Raw genomic sequence first — 21,075 nt, 5'->3', positions numbered from 1 at the left:
TAATCAGTTCCATGAATTTTCCTGTTATTGAAGAGTGACAAATCCCCTTTGACCTGATAGTTTCCATCCACGGGTGTTAAAGGAGGTCGGATAGTGCACTGCTGATGCCCTAACCACAGTCTTTCAGAGTTCTCTGTATTGAGGTATTGTACTTCTGGATTGGAATATCACTCAGGTCACTTGCTCTTTAAGAAAGGGGACAGCGGAAAACCAGTGAATTACAGACCAGTTAGCCTAACAACAGGGGTGGGGAAATTATTGGAGCCCAATATCAAGGATAGGGAATTGACCATCCCAAAACATTTCAGTTAATCACGGAGAGTCAACATGGATTCATGAAAGACAAGTCATGCCCGACAAACCTCAGAGATTTTTGAAGAAATGACCAAAGGTGGTAGACAGAGGTAAATCGATCAAACTTGTTAACATGGATTTTCAGAAAACTTCTGATAAAGTACCACAGAAGATGGTTAGCTAAGGTGGAAGCCGACAGAACTGAGGGCAATTTACTGACATGGATCGGAAATTGGTTGAGTGGAATGAACAGAGAGTTGGAATAATGGGTCAGTACTCAAACTGGCAGGACATGACTAGTGATTTCCTACAGAGATCAGTGTTGGGGCCTCCATTATTGACAATATTCATTAATGACTTGGATAATGGCATAAAAAACTGATAATGTTAAAAAACTGGATGACACAAAATTAGATAGCATTGTCAAACCCTGTTGACGACAGGTAATATTACAACCAGTGGTTTGGTAGATTAGGTGAATGGCAAAGCTGTGGCAGATGGATTTTAATGTAAGCAAGAGACTATCTATTTCTGACTGATAAAAGATAAATCAGGGCTTTTTTTTTTCAAGAAGCTGCCAAGTTAAATAGAGTGGATGCCGAACAAGATTTGGGGGTTCAGCTGTAGAACTCTTTGTAATGCCATGAGCAGTTGCAGAAAGTAGTCAAGAAGACTAATGGAATGCTAGCCTTCATATGTAAAGGGCCAGAGGACAGAGATGTAGGCATTATGCTGTAGTTATACAAAACCCTGGTGAGATACCAGTTAGAGTACTGTCAGCATACCTGGGCACCATACCTTAAGAAGCATGTTTACAGAGTGATGCTTGGACTTCACTGGTTATGTTATGAGGAGAAATTAGTCAAATTAGGCCTTTCTTCTCTAGAATTTGGAAGGTTAATGTGTGGTCTAATCGAGATCTTCAGGATATTAAAAAGGGAAAAACAGGGTAGATAATGATAAACTATTTCCACTGGTTGAAGATTCTAGAAACCGGGGAGCATAGTCTAAGAATGAGGACCATTCAGGGGATGTCAGAAAGCAAAAAATGGTGGAGTTTTGGAACCCTCTTCTCCAGATGACGGTTGATGCAAATTTAATCATTAAATTTCAAGCTGAGATTGGCAAATTTTTGTTTAGTCAGGGAAATGTGCCCTAGGCAAGGATATGAAGTTAGGCCACAGATCAGCCATGAATGATGGACCAGGTTCGAGGGGCCGAATGGCCTACTCCTGTTCCTATGGAATCTAGAACTAGAGAGCATAGCAGAAGTAAAAAATTAGAACCAGGCATTTCAAGAATGAAATTAGGAAAGACTTTGATATGATAGCTTGGAAATTTGAAATTCTCTTCTGTCAACAATACTTGATGCTAGTTCAATCATTGATTTTAAAAGTAAGACTTCTAGAGTGGGAAAAACAATTACAAATTAGTCTTGATCTCACTGTATATCATAACAGGCTTGAGGTGCTGGATTACCCACTCCTATGTCTACGTTTCCTAACTAAAGCATTTTTTTCTTAACATCACTTATTAGGCTCAGTTCAGCCAAATTGATAAGATTTGAATGTACAACTGAAAAGGATATTATCCATTGTTGTTAGGAAGCAGATTTAATAGCAATGTTCAAAAGGAAATTTGATAAATACTCAGAGGAAAAAAATTGCAAAGTTATGGGAAAAGAGCAGGGCATAGAATGATTCGGATATTTGTTTTTCCCCCATTGTACTGACTTAGGCAGAATTACAACCTCCTGTGCTTTGTTATTTTTTGGCTCTGTCCTGTAAAATTAGCCTCTATTCCAAGACCAACTATTCCAGTGAATAACAAACCGAGCGTTCGGAGGAAGGGTTACCAGACTCGAAATATTAACTCTGATTTCTCTCCACTGATATTGCCAGACTTGCTGAGCTTTTCTAGCAATTTGTGTTTTTGTTTCTGATCTATAGCATCCACAATTTTATTGGTTTTTATTCCAGTGAGTAAGTGGGTTATTGGTTTGGTATTTATTCCTGCTTTAACCTTACAGAAAGTACTGCAACAAAAGAATCTGCCAGTCTTCCAGGACTACACATACTTCAGTCCTGTCCAGGTTAGACAAGGAGGTGAATATCTGGTGCAGGTCACAGCTGTTCTGCTGAATGTGCTCCATATGCAGATCCCACTGATGAGTGAGTTCTTCTTGCTTCTGTACCTGGAAATGGAAATCAAAAAACAGAAGAGATAAGAAGTTTTTCAGAAAAACAAGAGTTGCGTTCCAACAGGTTCTGGAAAGGCAAGTGTTACTCCAACTGAATCTATCCCAGATCAACAGAAATGAAAGGCTTCATTTAACAGATCAACATAGAATGCGCTGCAAGAGCTTCAACACAATTATGAGCCAGTGCAGATACATAGAACAGAAAACATCTAAACTTTGGTACAAACTTGGCAATTTGACACAGAATCGTTTGCATGGCTGAATGCCAAAATGGAAAAGAAAATATTGTACTGATGCATTTGTGAGCTTCATTTTGCACTTGGAACTGCTCTGCCAAATTTGCAAAACGCTCACTGTTGAATTTGGGCACTCAAACTATTAGGCTCAACAGCCATTTTTTCGACAGGCAGAAACTTTCTTCTTAAAATCAGAAAGATCAGCAGCAAATAGCTTGTTATGGGATTTTGCTGCCTGCTGTTAAAAACTTGTATGAGGCAAGTTCATAAGACAATTTAGGCAACTGAGTTCCTACTCACAATTTACTTCTATTTGAAACTAATTCCTATACATCCTAATGGGTTCTGAGAATACCACAATTCTATTGGTCATAATGAACTCTCACACTGGATTCTGCTGTATATTGTAAAATTGCAACACTAAACAACAAGTTAAAAATCACAATTTTCTTTATCACTGACTATGTGCTTGATGAATGCTTGGATCTATTTTGATCAAATCAGTAGATGTGATACCAGGTTTTTACAGTCACCAAATAAGCACATCTTTATTATGTATCGCACAAACAAACACAAGATCCACTCGAACTAAAGGAAGATAATGTTTAAATGGTGGTCATCCAGGAATACAAGAATTGTATGACTGACTGATTGATAGATATAGGTGATGAAGGGCTTTTGCCCGAAATGTCGATTTTCCTGCTCCTCGGATGCTGCCTGACCTGCTGTGCTTTTCCAGCACCACACTCTTGACTAATCTCCAGCATCTCAATCCTCACTTTCACTTAGTAAAGACATGGTCAACTCAGAAAAACACTTAAAGAAATAGTAGCGAGCAACAAAATAGAAATTGCAGGAGAAACTCAGCACCTGTTAAGAAAAAGGAAAGTCAAAGTTTCGGGCCCAGTGACCACTCTTCAGAACTTTGCAATTGAAAAGCATTACCTGGTATACATGCTGACTAGATCCATTGTAAAATGTAAAGATGCCGACAAGTTGATCCAGAAATCGTTTACAGCTCACATCAGGGACTTCTACAGAACATCCAAGAGCCTACAACAGAAGAGAGAAAATATCTGAAAAGTCTCAGATGTACAGCTCAGAAACAGACCCTTCAGTCCAACTCGTCCATGCCAACTAGATATCCTAAATTAATTTATTCCATTTGCCAGTATTTGGCCCATATCCCTCTAAACCCTTCCTATTCATATACCCAACCAAAATGCCTTTTAAGTATTGTAATTGTACCAGCCTCCACCACTTCCTCTAATAGCTCATTCCATATATGCACTACCCTCTACATGAAAAAGTTGCCCCTTAGGTCTTTTTAAATCTTACCCCTCTCACCCTAAACCTATTTCCTCTAGTTTTGGACTCCCCTACCCTGGGAAAAAGGCTTTGGCTATTCATCCTATCCATGCCCCTCATGATTTTATAAACCTCTATAAGATCAGCCTCCAACACTCCAGGGAAAACAGCCACAGCCTACTTAGCCTCTCCCTGCAGCTCAAACCCTCCACCCATATGCATTTTAAGCCATTCAGCACCTCCTCCTCTATAATATGGACACTTTTCAAGATGTCGCTATTTATTTCCTCATGTTCTCTATCTTCCATATTCTCTGCACAGCAAACACTGATACGAAATACTCATTTGGTATCTCCTCCATCTCCTGCAGTTCCACACATCTGTGACCTTGCTGATCTTTAAGGGGTCTTATTCTCTCCCTAGTTATTCTTTTGTCCTTAATATATTTGTAGAATTCCTTTAGATTCTCCTTAAAGCTAGTTGCCAACGCATGTCCCCTTTTTGCCCTCCTGATTTCCATCTTAAGTATATACAGACTGCCTTTCTCATCTTCTAGGGATTTACTCAATTTCTTCTTTCTATACCTAACCATAACCTCAATTTCTTTAGTCATCCAGCACTCTCTACAGCTACCATCCTTGCCCGACATCCTAACAGGAACACTCTGTCTCTGGACTCTTATTATCTAATTTTTGAAGACGCCTCAGTTTCCAGCCGTCCCTTTACCTGCGAACATCTGACTCAATCAGCTTTCGAAAGTTCTTGTCTCATACCGTCAAAATTAGCCTTCCTCCAATTTAGAACTTCAACTTTTATATCCGGTCTATCCTTTTCCATCATTATTTTAAAACTAGTAGAATTATGGTCGCTGGCCCCAAAGTGCTCCCCCACTGACACCTCAGTCACCTGCCCTGCTTTATTTCCCAAGAGGTCAAGTTTTGTACCTCCTCTAGTAGGTACATCCACACATGAACCAGAAAATTTTCTTGTACACACTTAACAAATTCCTCTCCATCTAAACCCTTTACACTATGACAGTCCCAGTCTATGTTAGGAAAGTTAAAATCCCCTACCATAACTACTCTATTATTCTTACAGAGAACTGAGACCTCCTTACAAGTTTGTTTCTCATTTTCCCGCTGACTGTTTGGTGGGGTCTATAGTACAATCCCAATAAAGGTGATCATACCTTTCTTATTTTTTAGTTCCACCCAAATAACTTCCCAGGACTATTCCCAGGAATATCCTCCCCAAGTACAGCCGTGATGTGATCCCAAATCAAAAATGCCACTCCCCCTCCTCTCTTGCCCCCCTTTCTATCCTTCCTATAGCATCTATAGCTTGTAACCTTAAGCTGCCAGTCCTGTCCACCTCTGAGCCATATTTCTGTAATTGTTATGATGTCCCAGTGTCATGTTCTCAATCATGCCCTGAGTTCATCTGCCTTACCTGTTCGGCCTTTTACATTGAAATAAATGCAGTTTCATTTATCAGTCCGACCTCAGTCTCTGCTTTGTTCCTGCCTACCCTGACTGTTTAACTTGCTCCTTTTCCTAACTGTACCAGTCTAGGACTGATTTCTTTCCTCACTATCTCCCTGGATTCCAATTACACCTCCTCCCCTTTCACTAGTGTAAATCCTCCTGAGCAGCTCTAGCAAATCTCCCTGCCAGTATAATAGTCCTCTTCCAATTCAGGTGTAACCTGTCTTTCTTCTACAGGTCACTTCTATCCCAGAAGAGATATTTACAGTTTGGAGGTGGTGGTGGGATGGGGGAAATCTGCATTGTCTTGATAAATAGACACTCATCCTTTTGCTGTGAAAGGCACTTATACATACCCAAAGGTATTCCCCATCCAACCGGATAGCAAACTTCAGCTTTCGCAAGTGGATTAAACTGGGTGGTGATCCAGAAATTTCACTAATGCAGCAAACCACACCAGCTATCTGCCCACACAGCAATTCCTGTTGGTCAAGAGTAGTCTGTTCAAGAAAAGTGAGTTAAGATTTAGAGAGTCAGTCAAAAGAGACAGGAGAAAAAGATGGATCTAAAATGGAAAGAAAACTTTTCAAGTGACTTTTATTTGAGGATGAAATGTTGCAACTTACCGGACCACATTTTTAAAATTTAAACAAGTGACTCCCAGTTGCTAAATTTGCAAAAGGCACAGCAAAGCTGAGCCACATAGGCCAGGAGGCCAGTTCCCAGTTAGGATGGTCTTAGCTGATTTCAGCTAGGTGGCTAACGGAGCGTTAGAAATAGAATCATAGAATCCTACAGTGTGGAAATAGGCCATTGAGTCTAAACCAACCCACCAAAGAGCATCCCACACAGACCCAAACCCTCTACCCTATCTCCATGACACTGCATTTACCATTTCTAATCCTCCCAGCCTGCACGTGCCTAGTCACGATGGACAATTGCGCATGGCCGATCCATCTAATCTGCACAGCTTTGGACTGTGGGAGGAAAGCAGGGCACCTGGACAAAAGCCACACAAGACATGGAGAGTACATGCAAACTCCACACAGTCACCAAAGGTTGGAATTGAACCCAGATCCCTGGTGCTGTGAGGCATCAGTACTAACCACTGAGACACCATGCAGCCCAATAATTGAGACCTGTGGGGTATGGAAATCAGCTACATTCTGAAGCCTGCTCACCAATAAGTCAGGTGTTCAAATGCAGACGACGGACAACAGATTCAACCACGTTGGCTTCTTTCCAGTTGACAAATATGACAACATTCACAATCTAAGCTTACCTGTGGAAACGGTCGCTCAGACATTAAACATGACTCTAGTACACAATAGTACCGAGGAGAAGTGAGCAACAAATGACAAACAAATAATTGATGGTTTTAAAATTAAAGAGAACCTTCAGATTTCCTAAATTTAGCTGGTAATCAGGTAAAAGTTTTTATTCATTTGTTCACAGGATGAGAGTGCCATTTGCTAGGCCAGTGTTTATTGCCCATCCCTAATGGCCTTTGCAAAGGTGGTAGTGAACTGCCTTCTTGCACATCTGCAGGCCTTTCAGATGAATATACATCCACAGTCCTGTTAAGAAGGAAGGGTGACATTTCAGGATTTTGACCAGCAATTGTAAAGGAATGCTGATAGGATTCCAAGTTAGGATGATGAGTGGCTTAGAGGGGAACTTGGTGGTGTTCCTAAGCATCTGCTGCTCTTGTTCTTCCAGGTAATAGAGGTCTCATGTGTGAAAGATACTGTTAAACAAACCTTGATGAGTTGCTGCATGCGTCTTGTGAAAGGTACAAAATGCTGCTACCACATACTGGTGGTGGAGAGAGTGAGTATTGAAGAGGTCAAGCGGCTGCTTCATCCTAAAAGGCTTCTCCAGTGTTATTGGAGCTACACTCATCCAGGCAAATGGAGAATACTCCATCAAATCCCTGACTTGTGAGTAAGGAGTAAGGAAGCATGTTGTTCACCACTCTTGTGGCCATTGCATTTATATGGGTGCCCACTTCAGTTTCAGTCCTAGGACGGCCATCTTAGGAAAATTCAGCAATGTTAATGCTAATGAACGTCAAGGGGAAACTAGATTCTCTCTTGGCTGAGATGGTCATTGCCTACAATTCTTTGGTGTGAATGTTATTTGCCATCCAAACCTGGATGTTGTCCAGATTTTGCTACATATGTACATAGTCTTCTTCCCTACCCAATAAGTTATGAATGGCACTGAATGTTCTGCAATTATCACCAAACACCACCATCTCTGGCCTTATGATGGAGGCATGGTCATTTATTGGCCCTGGGATACTACCCTGAGGAACCTCTTCGATGATAACCTGGGTAGTGATGACTAACCTCCAACAAACCTAAGTGTCTTCCTTTGTGCAATTTATGACTCCAACCAACAAAGTTTTTCCTCAGCTCTTAATGACTCCAGTTTTGCCAAGACTTCTCGATGGCACACTTGGTCAAATGCTGCCTTGATATCAAGTGTTATCAATCTTATCTCACCTCTGGCGTTCACCTCTTTTGACCACAATTGGACCAAGGCTCTGCGAGGTCAGGAGCAGAGTGGCCCCTGTGGAAACCAAACTGAGCCTCAGTGAGTCAGTTATTGCTGAGCAAGTGCCACTTGTCAACAACCATTCCATCACTTTGCTAATAACTGAAGGTACACTACTGATGGTAATTGGCCAGGTTGGACTTGTCTTGCTTTTGTGTACAGAACATACCTGGGCAATTTTCCACATTGCCAGGTAGATGCTAGTGTTGGAGCCATAGTGGAATCATTTGGTTAAGGCAAGTTCTTAAGCACAAATTTTTATTATTACTGACAGAAAAACAAACACAGAAAACAAAGAAGTGGTGGATGCGAGCACAGATACAACATTTAAGATATTTAGATAAGCACATGAATAAGGAGGAGTTGGAGGGATATGGGCCAAGCGCAGGCAGGTAAGACTAGTTTAGTTTGGGATTATGGTCAACATGGACTGGTTGGACTGAACGGTCTGTTTCTGTGCTTTATGACCTCTGTCTATGATTCTATAACTTGCCAGGGCCCATAGTCTGTGCAAAGTCCAGTGAATTTAGCTATTTTTTGATATCATATGGCAAAAGTCATATTGGCTGAAGACTGACATCTCTTATGTTGTGGACGTCAGAAGATGATGATGTAATAATTTATCTCCATCAACATGGCAGTTCATTGGCTAAGTATTACAGACTGGGAAAATAAATGAATCATTACACATAACTGCCCATGGTGTATGTTCACATAAAGACTGGATGAGAATAATATGGGCAGCTGAAAAGGATTGCCCCCCACCCTCAACATCCCTTTTATGCTTGCTACTCTGCCCACACCCAGGAGGAATACATGACAACTTGGATGTGTCCTCTTGTGCAGGACTGTAATTCTGCATAATCTGACATCTTCAGAGTGATTGAAATGAAAGGAAACTCACACAGGAAGGTTCTCACTCCAAACTGTTACTCAATAACTCTTTCTAAGAAGTGTAACATTTATAGTCAGTTACATTGATCATTTAGGGTAAATTCAGAAAGCATTTGTTAAAACAAAACATAAACATAGGGGCAGCTCAATGGTTAGTGCTGCTACCTCACAGTGCCAGGGACCTGGGTTCAATTCCCACCTCAGGTGACTGTCTGTCTGGAGTTTGCATATTCTCGCTGTGTCTGTGTGGGTTTCCTCCCACAATCAAAAGGTGTGCAGGCCAGATGAGTTGGCCATGCCAGGTCGCCTACAGTGTTAGATGCATTAGTCGGGGGTTAAATATAGGGTAGGAGAATGGGTCTGGGTGGGTTACTCTTCAGAGGGTTGGGGTGGACTCATTGGGCCTGTTTCCATATTGGAGGGATTCTAATCTAAACGTGAGGGTATTGAAATGTATTGCCATTTTGTTCATAAATTAAGTTAATTTAATTACATTGATACAGGAATCCTGGTTTGTCCCTCTTCCCCTCCAAAAGAAGTAAACTACCACTTTAATTTCGAGTCTCACCTGTGAAGGGAAAAAATAATAGATACCAGCTCTCGTTGGATCGCCCTCTTCTTTAACTTTTGAAGTATCATAGAGAAAGAAATAGTTACACCTAGACATAAAGGAACAATAAATGAGAAAGATTAGACAAACCAACATATATGTGCTGATATCGGTTAACTTTCTTCTCCCTAATAACACTAAGTCAATGACAACTTAGAAACCTGTTTCACAAATAACTCTGTGTGAAAGCCGATATAAGCACGTGCTCAGTCTATCTGGTGCATCAGTAGATGCAGGAAAGCCTTAAAGTAATGTTAAATACTGGAGCTGCATTCAATTTAGAAAATGTCCTCCTATAAGTTTGTAAAGCACACATGGGATTTAATTTTCTTCCGTCAATTTACATGTTGTGGTAATTTAACACTGGAGGGAAGTAATGTTTGTGCTAGCAAAAGAAACATTTCCCCTTTCAAACACACAGTGTCAACACTCAGTAATCCCAGGTGATATATAGCATAGGTTGATACAGAGAACGTTGTTGAAACTTTATTGCTGGAACAGCACAGCAGGTCAGGCAGCATCCAGGGAACAGGAGATTCAACGTTTCGGGCACAGGCCCTTCTTCAGGCCTGTGCCCGAAACGTCGAATCTCCTGTTCCCTGGATGCTGCCTGACCTGCTGTGCTGTTCCAGCAATAAAGTTTCAACTTTGATCTCCAGCATCTGCAGACCTCACTTTCTCCTGATACAGAGAACGGTCTGTAATTGCTCTGAACATGTGCCTCAGCATCCAGGACAGGGAAACATCCTTCAGCCATCTTTCAAACTGTTAGAATAAGATTGTCATCATCTTTTTAAAAATTCTTGCAGTGTGATTTATGCCCATTGAAAACTGGAATGAGACTGATCAATGTGCATTAGATTAGGATATTTTAAAAAGGACAAGAGATGTACGTACTCAGCTCGGCTGGATCAGAAGCCAGGTCATGGTTTTACGTGATGCTATGGTAAAACTTCCTTTCTCCACTGTGGATTTGCTACTTTTAATTAATTTAAGCCTTTGATGTTGGTTTCATAAGCTTATGGTGTTTTAAAATAAAATATTGTAATTGTAGCAGTCTCCACTACTTCCTCTGGCAGTTCATTCCATACCCACACCATCCACTTGGTGAAAACATTGCCCCTTAGGTCCCTTTTAAATCCTTCCACTCTCACTGTAAACCTATGCCCTCTAGTTTTGGACTCCCCTACTCTGGGGAAAAGACCTTGGTTATTTACCCTCTCCATGTCCCTCATGACCTTATAAACCAATATGAGATCACCACTCAGCCTCTAATGCTCCAGGGAAAATAGCTCCAGTCTATTCAGCCTCTCCATATAGCTCAAAGTCCTGGCTTCCTAGTTTCACAACATCCTTCTTATAGTAGGGAGACCAGAACTGCAGAATTTTAATAAGTATTAATAGGGGAGGAAAAGCAGTACATATTAAACAAACAACAATTTTGCTTCTTACATTGAAAGAAAATGCTATGATTGGTTGCAAAATTGATTGGGTTATTTTATAAGACAGTCCCATTTATTTTGAAGAGAAACTTTACCCTCTTCTTCAGAAAGCAGTTACGTGGACATAATTTCCAATATAAGCCCATGAAATCAAATTCCATTCTTTCCCTGATCTCCTTATATATTCCATTAATCCCATACAACTTTAAATTGCAGATTTTATTAAATCTCGCTATCAGAAAAAATTTGTTTGGAATAAATTGTACTGATGTTTGAACAAAAAGGTCTTTCAAGCCTCAGCACGAGCAAAAACAAACATGTATTTCTATAGCACCGCTGACAAATGCAAACTAAGTCAAAAATCACAAAGTAGGACAAGGAAATAGTTCAAATAAAAGCAAACATAGATGCTGGAAAATCTAGCAGGTTTGGTAGCATCTACCAAGAAAGCAGAGTTAATATTTCAGGTGCAATTTGACTCCTCAAAGAGTTTGAAGAGTTCCTCTAGCATTTTCTGTTTTTATTCAAGAAAAGTGCTTGACATTTTACGCAGCTATGCCCTTTCCAAAGAGCAGGTTTATATCATAAAAGGGGAAATGGTTTTCTTACACATTTATCAAGTATACCAAACAGGCTAAATGCTGACATTCTGATAGACAAGCTACTGTTAAACAGACTTACATTTATATCATGCTGTTCACTAATTTAAGATGTTGCAAAAGTCTTTTACAGGCAATTGAGCATTTTGAAGTATTAGTCATTGTTGCAATATAAAAAATGTCCCAGTCAACTTGTTCACAGCAAGCACCCACAGATATTTTATAATGTGCAATCTATTGAACGATAACTATTGGCCAGGACACTAGGGAGAGAATCAGATTAAAAGAAAAAAAAAATCAGGCCTGTTTCCCACTCCTGGATTTTCCAACCTAAAAAAGGGTCATGCTAGAAAATGCATATTTTACAGCAAAAACAAAAACCTCTGCTTTCCCAAAGAGAAGCTAGCTATATCTGCCACTGTGCACACCCAGCTGACAATCTGCAGTAAACTCAGCTCTTTCCTTTCAATCCCAGAATGTTCTATTGCTTACTTCTGCAGACTCATCAATGACTAGGAGGATCAGCTCACTGAGTGTATAAGCATCTTCCAGTACAAATTCAACTGACCATACTTCTTGCCTATGGTCATAGTATGCCAGCATGCAACAAATCCCATGATTCCACAACTATTATAACAAGTCATCCTTTTATCACAGTTGACAGAATATTTAATTGTCTTCTATCTGCTCTTTCATCTTGTATAAGTGCTGATAGGCTCACAAGACAAAAAGAAATTTTTAATGATTGACAGTGCCATTAATAATTGTACGCAGGTACTTTGTCCCTTAGTAAACATTTACATTTATCAAAAAAAAAGGCACGTAGACCGTGATTGAAACTACCAATGAAAAAGTCTTCCTTGATAAGACTCCTCGACATATTCACATAAGAAGAGGTTAAAATAATGAGTAGCCTCGAAGTCAGGCAGTGGACTAGTCATTTATGAAGTGCCATGGGATGTTTTTGTGCTATTAATGACATTATATAAATGTAAGTTGTTGCTGTATGCATAAACAACTTAAGACATATAACTGGGTACCACAATGGGAAGACTCAAGGTACAGCTGGGAAGATCAATTAACAAACAAATAACCTTCCTAAGCCTGTGATCACAATCAATGGAGAAGATTTAAGGAAACACCAGGGTGTTTGTTGCAAAACAGACTGGTATGAGAATATCCCATAGTCTTCCAAGTGAGATACAGCCCAAGAGATGAATGGTTAGGTTATTTCTGATAAAGGAAACAAGTAAAGGGCATTTTATATCCCTTTGTTTAGAAAGATGTCTTACTGTAATGATTCTGTCATTGTACAATTTTAAATGTGCTGTGGCTCTCCCTAGTGGACAGCAACCACCTAGCACACAGAAAAGCTTTGTGATGTTTTAGGAATGAAAGCTGAATTCACCACAACTATTTACTGCAGGCTGGAAAACTGCACTTGTGGAAGCCTCCTCTTCACAATACCCAAAGCATTCAGTTGGTAAGCGGAATGTCTTGTGCAACTAGGTGTACCCCAGACTCTAGTTTACTTCAAGCTAAACTGCTTTTACATTCCTGCTGTGGCTGCTGGAATATCTAATTCATTCAGTGAAACTGCAACCAGCAATAGTGATATACAGCAGGGAAACAGATCCTTGGGTCCAACTCATCCATGCGGACCAAATATCCTAAATTAGTCTTGTCCCATTGGCCAGCACTTGGCCCGTATTTCTCAAAACCCTTCCTATTCATAAACCCATCCAGATGCCCTTGAAACATTGTAAGTGTACCACCACTCCCTCTGGCAGCTCATTCCATACATGCACCACCCTCTGCATGAAAAAGTTGCCTCTTAGACCTCTTAAATCATTCCTCTCTCAGCATAAACCAAGCCCTCTAGTTTTGGAGTTCCCCCACTCCAGGGAAACAACCTTGTCTACTTACCGTATCCGTGCCCCTCATGATTTTAGAAGCCTCTATAAGATCACCCCCTCAGTCAAATTTGGATTACCCAAAATTCTGGTTGTCTCAAAGTAGTCAGCTATTCTCACCAGCAGGATAGAAAGTCTAACAAAATAATGCCTGTAATAAGCCAAAATTTCAGAAAATCCAGATTAGTAGCCATATGCTTGTACCAATTAATTTAAGTGTAATTAGGCCATACTACAGCATGAAAAAGGAATCATTTGAAATCAAAATCTCCCTGGGAAATTCGGGTTGGCATGGTGGCTAGTACCGCTACCTCACAGCACCAGGGACCTGGGTTTGATTCCAGGGAAACAGTCTGTGTGGTGTTGCACATTCTCTCAGTTGACTGCGTGGGAAGATGGGGAGGGAGCCCACACTTGCCAATGCTGCCATGCTAGTTCGAACACGCCATGCTGAGAAGAAGCTTGGGGTGAGGAAAACCAATGCAAAGACCAGGCTCTTCTCTCACCTGCAGCACAATGGCATGGAAATTCTGGCAGAGACAACTATGGAAATGTGTGCCGAGGTGGATGACACTGAATGCTATGTACAATGGAACGGATGGTTGAATCAATCAGAGGCTCAGCATTTTTTCCACTGAGGGGTCACATCTCTCTGAAGAATTTGATGGATGCCAGCTAATTCTCCCAGCTGAAGCTGCAAAGTCTGTAGAGATACTACAGAATTTCACACTGCAGACCCAAAAACATGGAATACATGGTTGGCTGCACTGATGACATGACAGACTGTGTCCTCTCATCCACTGGCAGTGCGCTATGCAGAAAACCATTACAGAGCTTTTTCCAAACAGAATTTAGAATAACAACAATTTGAAAACCCAACCAACATGATATCCCCCGCAACTTAACAAAGAGCTGTTCTGATTTCCTGCAACATCCCATAAACACACCCCCGCCCCCCCTTGGCAAAGAAGGTAATTCAAACACCAGATCTTACATGAGAGATGTCAGAAAGAGAGAGGATCAGGGAGGAATCATTTGTTGAAGCATGGAACCCCTTTCCATCTGCAACTGTTTCTCGGGGTCCCCAGCTAAAACTAAACCAAACTAGAAAAATCCCTGAACTGGGAGGACTGGCCACTCCCCTTTCATTGTACAGCTGTTATGAAAACAAACCTCAAAGCCTTTTGCCTGATTGCTGTCTTGGGCAGTATCTGTTAGCCATTAGCAAAGACCCCAAATCCCAGACAAATTGGAAACTCTGCCTTTTATAATGCCTCTTAAAAAAAAACCAAGGTCAACATAACCTTGTTAAAGGGGCAGCATTGTCACAGGTGCAAAGTAGTTGAAAATGAACACATTTTGCATATACTCACTGCGTTTGGGATTTTTCTTTCCATGTAGAGTGTGTTTGTAATCAAATGTTTTTCTGCAGGCCCCCTCCAAAATGGACATCATGCTAACTATATCACCACTCCTTCACTGTAGCTTGTTCAGAATCCTGGAACCCCTTCCTCACAGCACTATGCGTGTCCCATACCTCAAGGACTGCAGCAGTTCAAAAAGGCTGCTCACCACTATCCTTCCTGGGTAATAAATGTCTGCGTACCAGTGATGCTAACATCCCTTGAACACTTTTTTCAAACAGAAAATCAGTTTGCATCAGGTTTCCTCAGCTATCTTGAAGCTCCACTTAATATGAATTTGTGGGCAGATCCTTGCAATTTGATTCATCTCAATTTTGTTGTAGGTTAGGCCAAGGTAGCCACTGTTGGCTAATCCAAGGCTGGGCATTTTCAATTTTGATCACTCTACATTTAGCAGCCATGCATTCAGCTGCCTCGGTATGAAGTCTGAAATTCCTTCACTAAACCTCACCGCACACATTAAATCTTAACACTTTGATCTTTGCACACATCTGGTCACTTGTTCTTCTAACTCCTTGACATTTTAGTGTCAAATTTTGTTTCATAATTCTGTTGTGAAGTGTCTTGGGGTACTGTATAAAGTTAAAGGTGCTATGTAAATGTGAGTCAGTGTTGTAGGCAGGGTACTATTGTAGAACTGGAAGCATCCATTCAGACATGAATAGATTAAACACAGGGTCTGCCTGACAGACCTTTAACTTCGAATCTGTAATGGGCAGAGAATGAAAATTCTCACCCTGCTTTCAGATAATTCTGCATGCACAAACTCCTATTTATTCACGGATTAATTCATCCCAGATGATACTCGAAAGGCTGCCAAATATCATATCTACTCTACAAGGTGAATAGTATGGATTGCGAAACATTTGGTGCCAAAGGTCAGTCTCATTTTCCTGGAGTAGAAGAAGAGGCAAGAGGGAAAGAAGAAATTAAAGGATTTGTTAATGGATGGCAAATGGCTCAGGTGGTGCATTAACACCAGCACTGCCTGTTTCTGAACTATACATTTTGGGAACATGTACTGCCAATGTAGGAGACAGGATACTGCCATTAAAAATGGCCATCATGATCCATCTGCAGGTGTAGGTGCAACAATAATTAACAGGAAGAACGTTTTGGAGTCATGATCTGTCTGCATAGCTTTCAAACAAAAACTACATCGCTGTGTTTTTCAGTAAGGGGGCTTGAACATACACGTTACACAGTAATGCAATGCAGCAAATTAATGATTAAACCTAATTATTGTAAGCGGATAAAACATGTTAAAAAAATGAAAATGAGAGGGAGGATCTGTAGATTTAAGTTAATTTAGTGTGTGATGGTCAATAGTAAAATCACATTTTGAAATAAATGCAAACATAAGTTTCATTTCAGTTTGCACACCTCCTTCATAAAAAATGGAAGCACATTTAATGACTAAATATTGAGATAGATGCACTAATAAAATGTGCCAATTTGTGTCCATATTTCATCGGCTTTCATATTGCATTCCAGAAGAGAAATTACTGATAGCATGAACACACGTAGCGCCCTGATTTTAAATAAAAGTGCAACAGCAGTTGTCAGAATGATAGTCAGCGATTGACAAGCATGTGAAAGCTAGGGATTTCTTAATTTTGCGTCTGAATGCGTGCTGTTCCACCTAACAGCATTGTTAGCCACATAAATACAGCCATACGTTTGTTGTAATTCCTTTTCTTGTTTGACTCTGACAAGTGCGCTTTGATATTGTTACTAAATGCTAAAAACTAGCAACTGTGGCACCATGACAAGTATGTGAAAAAAGTTATCACAGCAATAGCAATGAGGAGTTTACTATAACTAGCCTGAACATTGCTGACCTAATGTTCCATCAAAACTTAGTTTAAGGTCCCTATCTTGATCACAACTCTGTGCTCCTACTGAGCTCGTGCTTATGTCTGAGATTGAGATGATATGATCAGGTTAATCTGCCATGCTCTCCTCAGTCAAATAAATTTCTAATAATTGCTGTCTCCATTCATGTACCAAAAACAGCAAACTTACTAATCATGACTTATCATGTTGTGAAATAGGAAAGAAACTCAAAGAATTTAAAGAAAAAAAAACCTTCTTACGATTGATGATTTGAGCACTCCAGTTTGGTCTCAATTCAGAGTAATTCAGTCTAATTTAGTAAGATCATTGTATACCAACATAGAATTAAGTATTAATTGCACAGGCTATCTTGCAGAATCATTAAAATACTCTCCACAGTGTAACATTGAACGACTTAACCATTTCAGAATAGCCATGCAGAAACAACCAACTTGTTAAACTTCAACAATGAATGTAAAGTTATACCCAGAAAAGGACGAGGAGAAGAGAAATTCCACATGTCAAAGATTTAGACGTTTCTTAAAGGGTCTAGGATCAACTGGAAAACTTAAATTTTTATACTGTTTTAATAGAAAGAAGGGAGTTCATGAATAATATAAAGTATTGTGACAAGTAAATTTCTGGGACATGAGGTGAGAAAGGATGAGAAGGGTAAAATGTGTGACATTGATATTATAGAGCTCCCTTCAGTGGTGATCTTGGCTTTGACTGTTGTAATGTAAACAAGGCAATGTTAAATACCTACAGTAGCAGAGAATACCAATCTTTTCCTTTGCCGCCTATATTTTAAAATTCTCATCTGTTTTCAAATCCTGCCAGGGCCTCTCCCCATTTTCAGAACACCCTCTAGCTTTACAACTATTTGAGATAATGTCGCTCCTCCAATTCTGATCTTTTAAAAACATTTTCAATTTTGATCACTCTACATTTAGCAGCCATGCATTCAGCTGCCTAGGTATGAAGTCTGAAATTCCTTCACTAAACCTCACCGCACACATTAAATCTTAACACTTTGATCTTTGCACACATCTGGTCACTTGTTCTTCTAACTCCTTGACATTTTAGTGTCAAATTTTGTTTCATAATTCTGTTGTGAAGTGTCTTGGGGTACTGTATAAAGTTAAAGGTGCTATGTAAATGTGAGTCAGTGTTGTAGGCAGGGTACTATTGTAGAACTGGAAGCATCCATTCAGACATGAATAGATTAAACACAGGGTCTGCCTGACAGACCTTTAACTTCGAATCTGTAATGGGCAGAGAATGAAAATTCTCACCCTGCTTTCAGACAATTCTGCATGCACAAACTCCTATTTATTCACAGATTAATTCATCCCAGATGATACTCGAAAGACTGCCATATATCATATCTACTCTGCAAGGTGAATGATATGGATTGTGAAACATTTGGTGCCAAACAGACCAACGTATGTTTAATGTACAAGTAAAGAGAATATAAGAAGGTAAAAGAAAGAGAACTAACTTGCCTTTCCTCTTTTAGTCCCCTTTAATCAAACATTCCAACACTTAATAATAGTCCTAACACAACTAGGCTGCAATGAGAGTCGACCAGTTAAACATTAAGTAGACAAACATTAAATAGACAAACAGTACCCATTATTTACGAATCTTCCTCAATACTCATGAAAGAGTTCTTGAGTAGATTTAAATAGCATTCTCTGTGTCATGGTGAAAGATTCTTGTCTGTCTGATTTTAGAAAAAAATTCAAGTTGAAAGAGACAGAAAGAGAAAATGGAAGCTAAGAAATCTATTGTCAATCTTTTGACTTCACTGGGTTAAAACCCTAGAACTATGTTTCTAAGTGCACAGTGGGAAGATCTTCACCACACACATTACAGCAACTCCAGGAGTTAACTCACCACTTACTGCTTTCTCAAGAACAAATAGGGATAGATAATACATAAATGCTTATTAGCCATTGATGTCTAGATCCCATGACTTTTTTTTTAAATAAAGCAAATAAGCAGCTATTTCTAATTCTGCATCCAGTTACTTTTTCATCAACTAATGGTTTGGGACAATCAAGCTGCAGCAGTTTCTAATCCAAAATAATATATTTGTTCAGTGCAGAGGGACTGCTGCATTGTTGGTAATTCCATCTCTGTAATGTGGCATTAAACCGAGGCCCCTCTTAGATGGATGCAAAGAATCCCTAACCATTATTTTAAAATAGCCAAGGAGTTCTCTAGGTTGTGTTTTGTTTTTTACCGCTGTTTACCTATTATTTACTTATCTACGCTACTTAACTCTGTGATCTGCCTGTATAGCTCACAAGACAACGCTTCTCACTGTGCCTCGGTACACATGACAATAAATTGAAATTCAATTCAATTCAGACCAACATTTATCCTTTAACTAATATAACTAAAAACAGGTTGTCTGATCGTTATCTCATTACATTTTTTTGGGGCATGCTGAGTGCAAAATGACTTCTGCTTTTCTCATATTACAGCAGCGACAATTCTTCCAAAGCATGTCATTGGCAGCAAATCAATTTAAATATATTAATGTAACAAAACCCTCTAGATAAATGCACATCTTTCTTTCTTAAAATATTAATCAGCACCTGTGGAACTAGTTGAAGGGATGTAATTCATATGAAATGTTACCTATTTAATGTTATCAAAGATTACAAAGGGATCTTGATCAATTGGGCCAAGGAGTGGCAGATGGAGTTTAATTTAGATAAACGTGAGGTGTTGTATTTTGGAAAGGCAAATAAGGACAGGACTTACACAGTTAATGGTCAGGTCCTGGGGAGTGTTGTAGAACAGAGAGACCTAGGGGTTTCAAGAACATTATTTATTGCAAGTTGTTTCACAGGTAGACAGATTAATAAAGAAGGAGGCAGTGAGGTCTGCAGATGCTGGAGATGAGAGTTGACTGTGTTGCTGGAAAAACACAGCAGGTCAGGCAGCATCGGAGGAGCAGGAAAAATCGACATTTGAGGCTGGAGCCCTTCATCAGGAAATGATGAAGGGCTCCAACCCGAAATATTGATGTTCCTGGGTTTGGGGAATTCAAAACTAGAAACATAATTTTAAGGTGAGAGAGAAAGATTTAAAAAGGGATTGGTGGGGCAATTTTTTCTCAAAGAGGGTGGTTCATGTGTGGAATGAACTGCCACAGGAAGTGGTAGATGCAGGGACAGTTACAACATTTAAAAGACATTGGGACAGGTACTTGAATAGGAAACGTTTATAGGAATATGGGCCAAATGCAGGCAAATGAGATTAGTTTAGTTTGGGAAACTTGACATGCATAAGTTGGGGGTTGAGAGTGTGGTACTGGAAAAGCACATCAAGTCAGGCAGAATCTGAGGAGCAGGAGAATCGATATTTTGGGCATAAACCCTTCATCAGGCATTAGTTAGACCAAAGAGTCTGTTTCCATGCTGTATGATTCTGTTTCTCTCTACAGCAAATCCTGCCTAGCTTGCTGTTTATTTCCAATCTTTTGTTCATACTTCACATTTTCAGCATCTATAGTAAGCTGCTTTTCCTTAATATGACAATTCTTATTATTTAAAAAGTCTTGATTTGTTTTATTATAAAAGGGTATTACACTTCAGTTTCACTCAAATCATAAGGCGGCTATGGTAGCTAATTTTTTAAAAACACCAGGATCAAAATAAACTCTTAGCAAGCAACCAGCCCACCCAGTGTTAGTAACAGCACATCAAACATGTGCCATTATGCATGTGTGCACAATATAGGCATGATTTTAACTTACGATAGTTACAAACATTTTTTAACCTATCCATGGTAGCAACTATGGTATTGCATTCATACATATCATTCAGTCACAAACACGGTCAAAACACCAATTACAGGCGTTTATGCATGAAAGTAGTAGAGACTGGACCAAAGAAACAGATAACAAAAGCAAGTGAAAGTTTGTTCAAAATGGAGGGCTTTAAAAAAAAGAGTGAGATTTAATGGGAAACCTGAGCTCAGGTATCTTCTATTATTTGATATTATTATTATGAGAATCATACGTTACACAAGTACATCAGGGCGATAAAATAAGAATGCAGAATATGTAGCGTTACAGCTACAGTGAAGATGCAAAGAAAGATCAACTCTAATATAGGAGAGGGTTGTTCAAAAGTCTGACAACAGCAGGGAATAAGCTGTTTTTTAAAGTAAAATGCTGAGAGTAAAACCCTCAAATGAATATACAATGCATAAAAACTTCAAATCCAAACAGCATGGTGGCACCTTACTGAAATATATT

The 21,075-nt window shown here is 39.7% G+C and overlaps 1 protein-coding gene across 2 annotated transcripts in view; it reads right to left on the bottom strand.

Moving 5' to 3' along the window:
* hps4 (HPS4 biogenesis of lysosomal organelles complex 3 subunit 2) overlaps window positions 1–21,075 on the bottom strand; it is a 49,453-nt gene that overhangs the window by 26,843 nt on the left and 1,535 nt on the right. The window contains exons 2-5 of one of the 2 annotated variants that reach the window (XM_043715471.1): window positions 9,544–9,634; window positions 5,879–6,022; window positions 3,676–3,783; window positions 2,372–2,488 (exon numbers count right to left, since the gene is read on the bottom strand). In XM_043715471.1, coding sequence (XP_043571406.1) covers window positions 2,372–2,488; window positions 3,676–3,783; window positions 5,879–6,022; window positions 9,544–9,634 — 460 coding nt within the window. The remainder of the gene's footprint in view (window positions 1–2,371; window positions 2,489–3,675; window positions 3,784–5,878; window positions 6,023–9,543; window positions 9,635–21,075) is intronic. The other variant, XM_043715472.1, reaches the window with a different exon arrangement.

Source organism: Chiloscyllium plagiosum, chromosome 25, assembly GCF_004010195.1.
Source record: "Chiloscyllium plagiosum isolate BGI_BamShark_2017 chromosome 25, ASM401019v2, whole genome shotgun sequence".
NCBI lineage: Eukaryota > Metazoa > Chordata > Chondrichthyes > Orectolobiformes > Hemiscylliidae > Chiloscyllium > Chiloscyllium plagiosum.
Note: the sequence above shows the minus strand (reverse complement) of the source record. Positions and strands in the feature narration are given on the sequence as shown.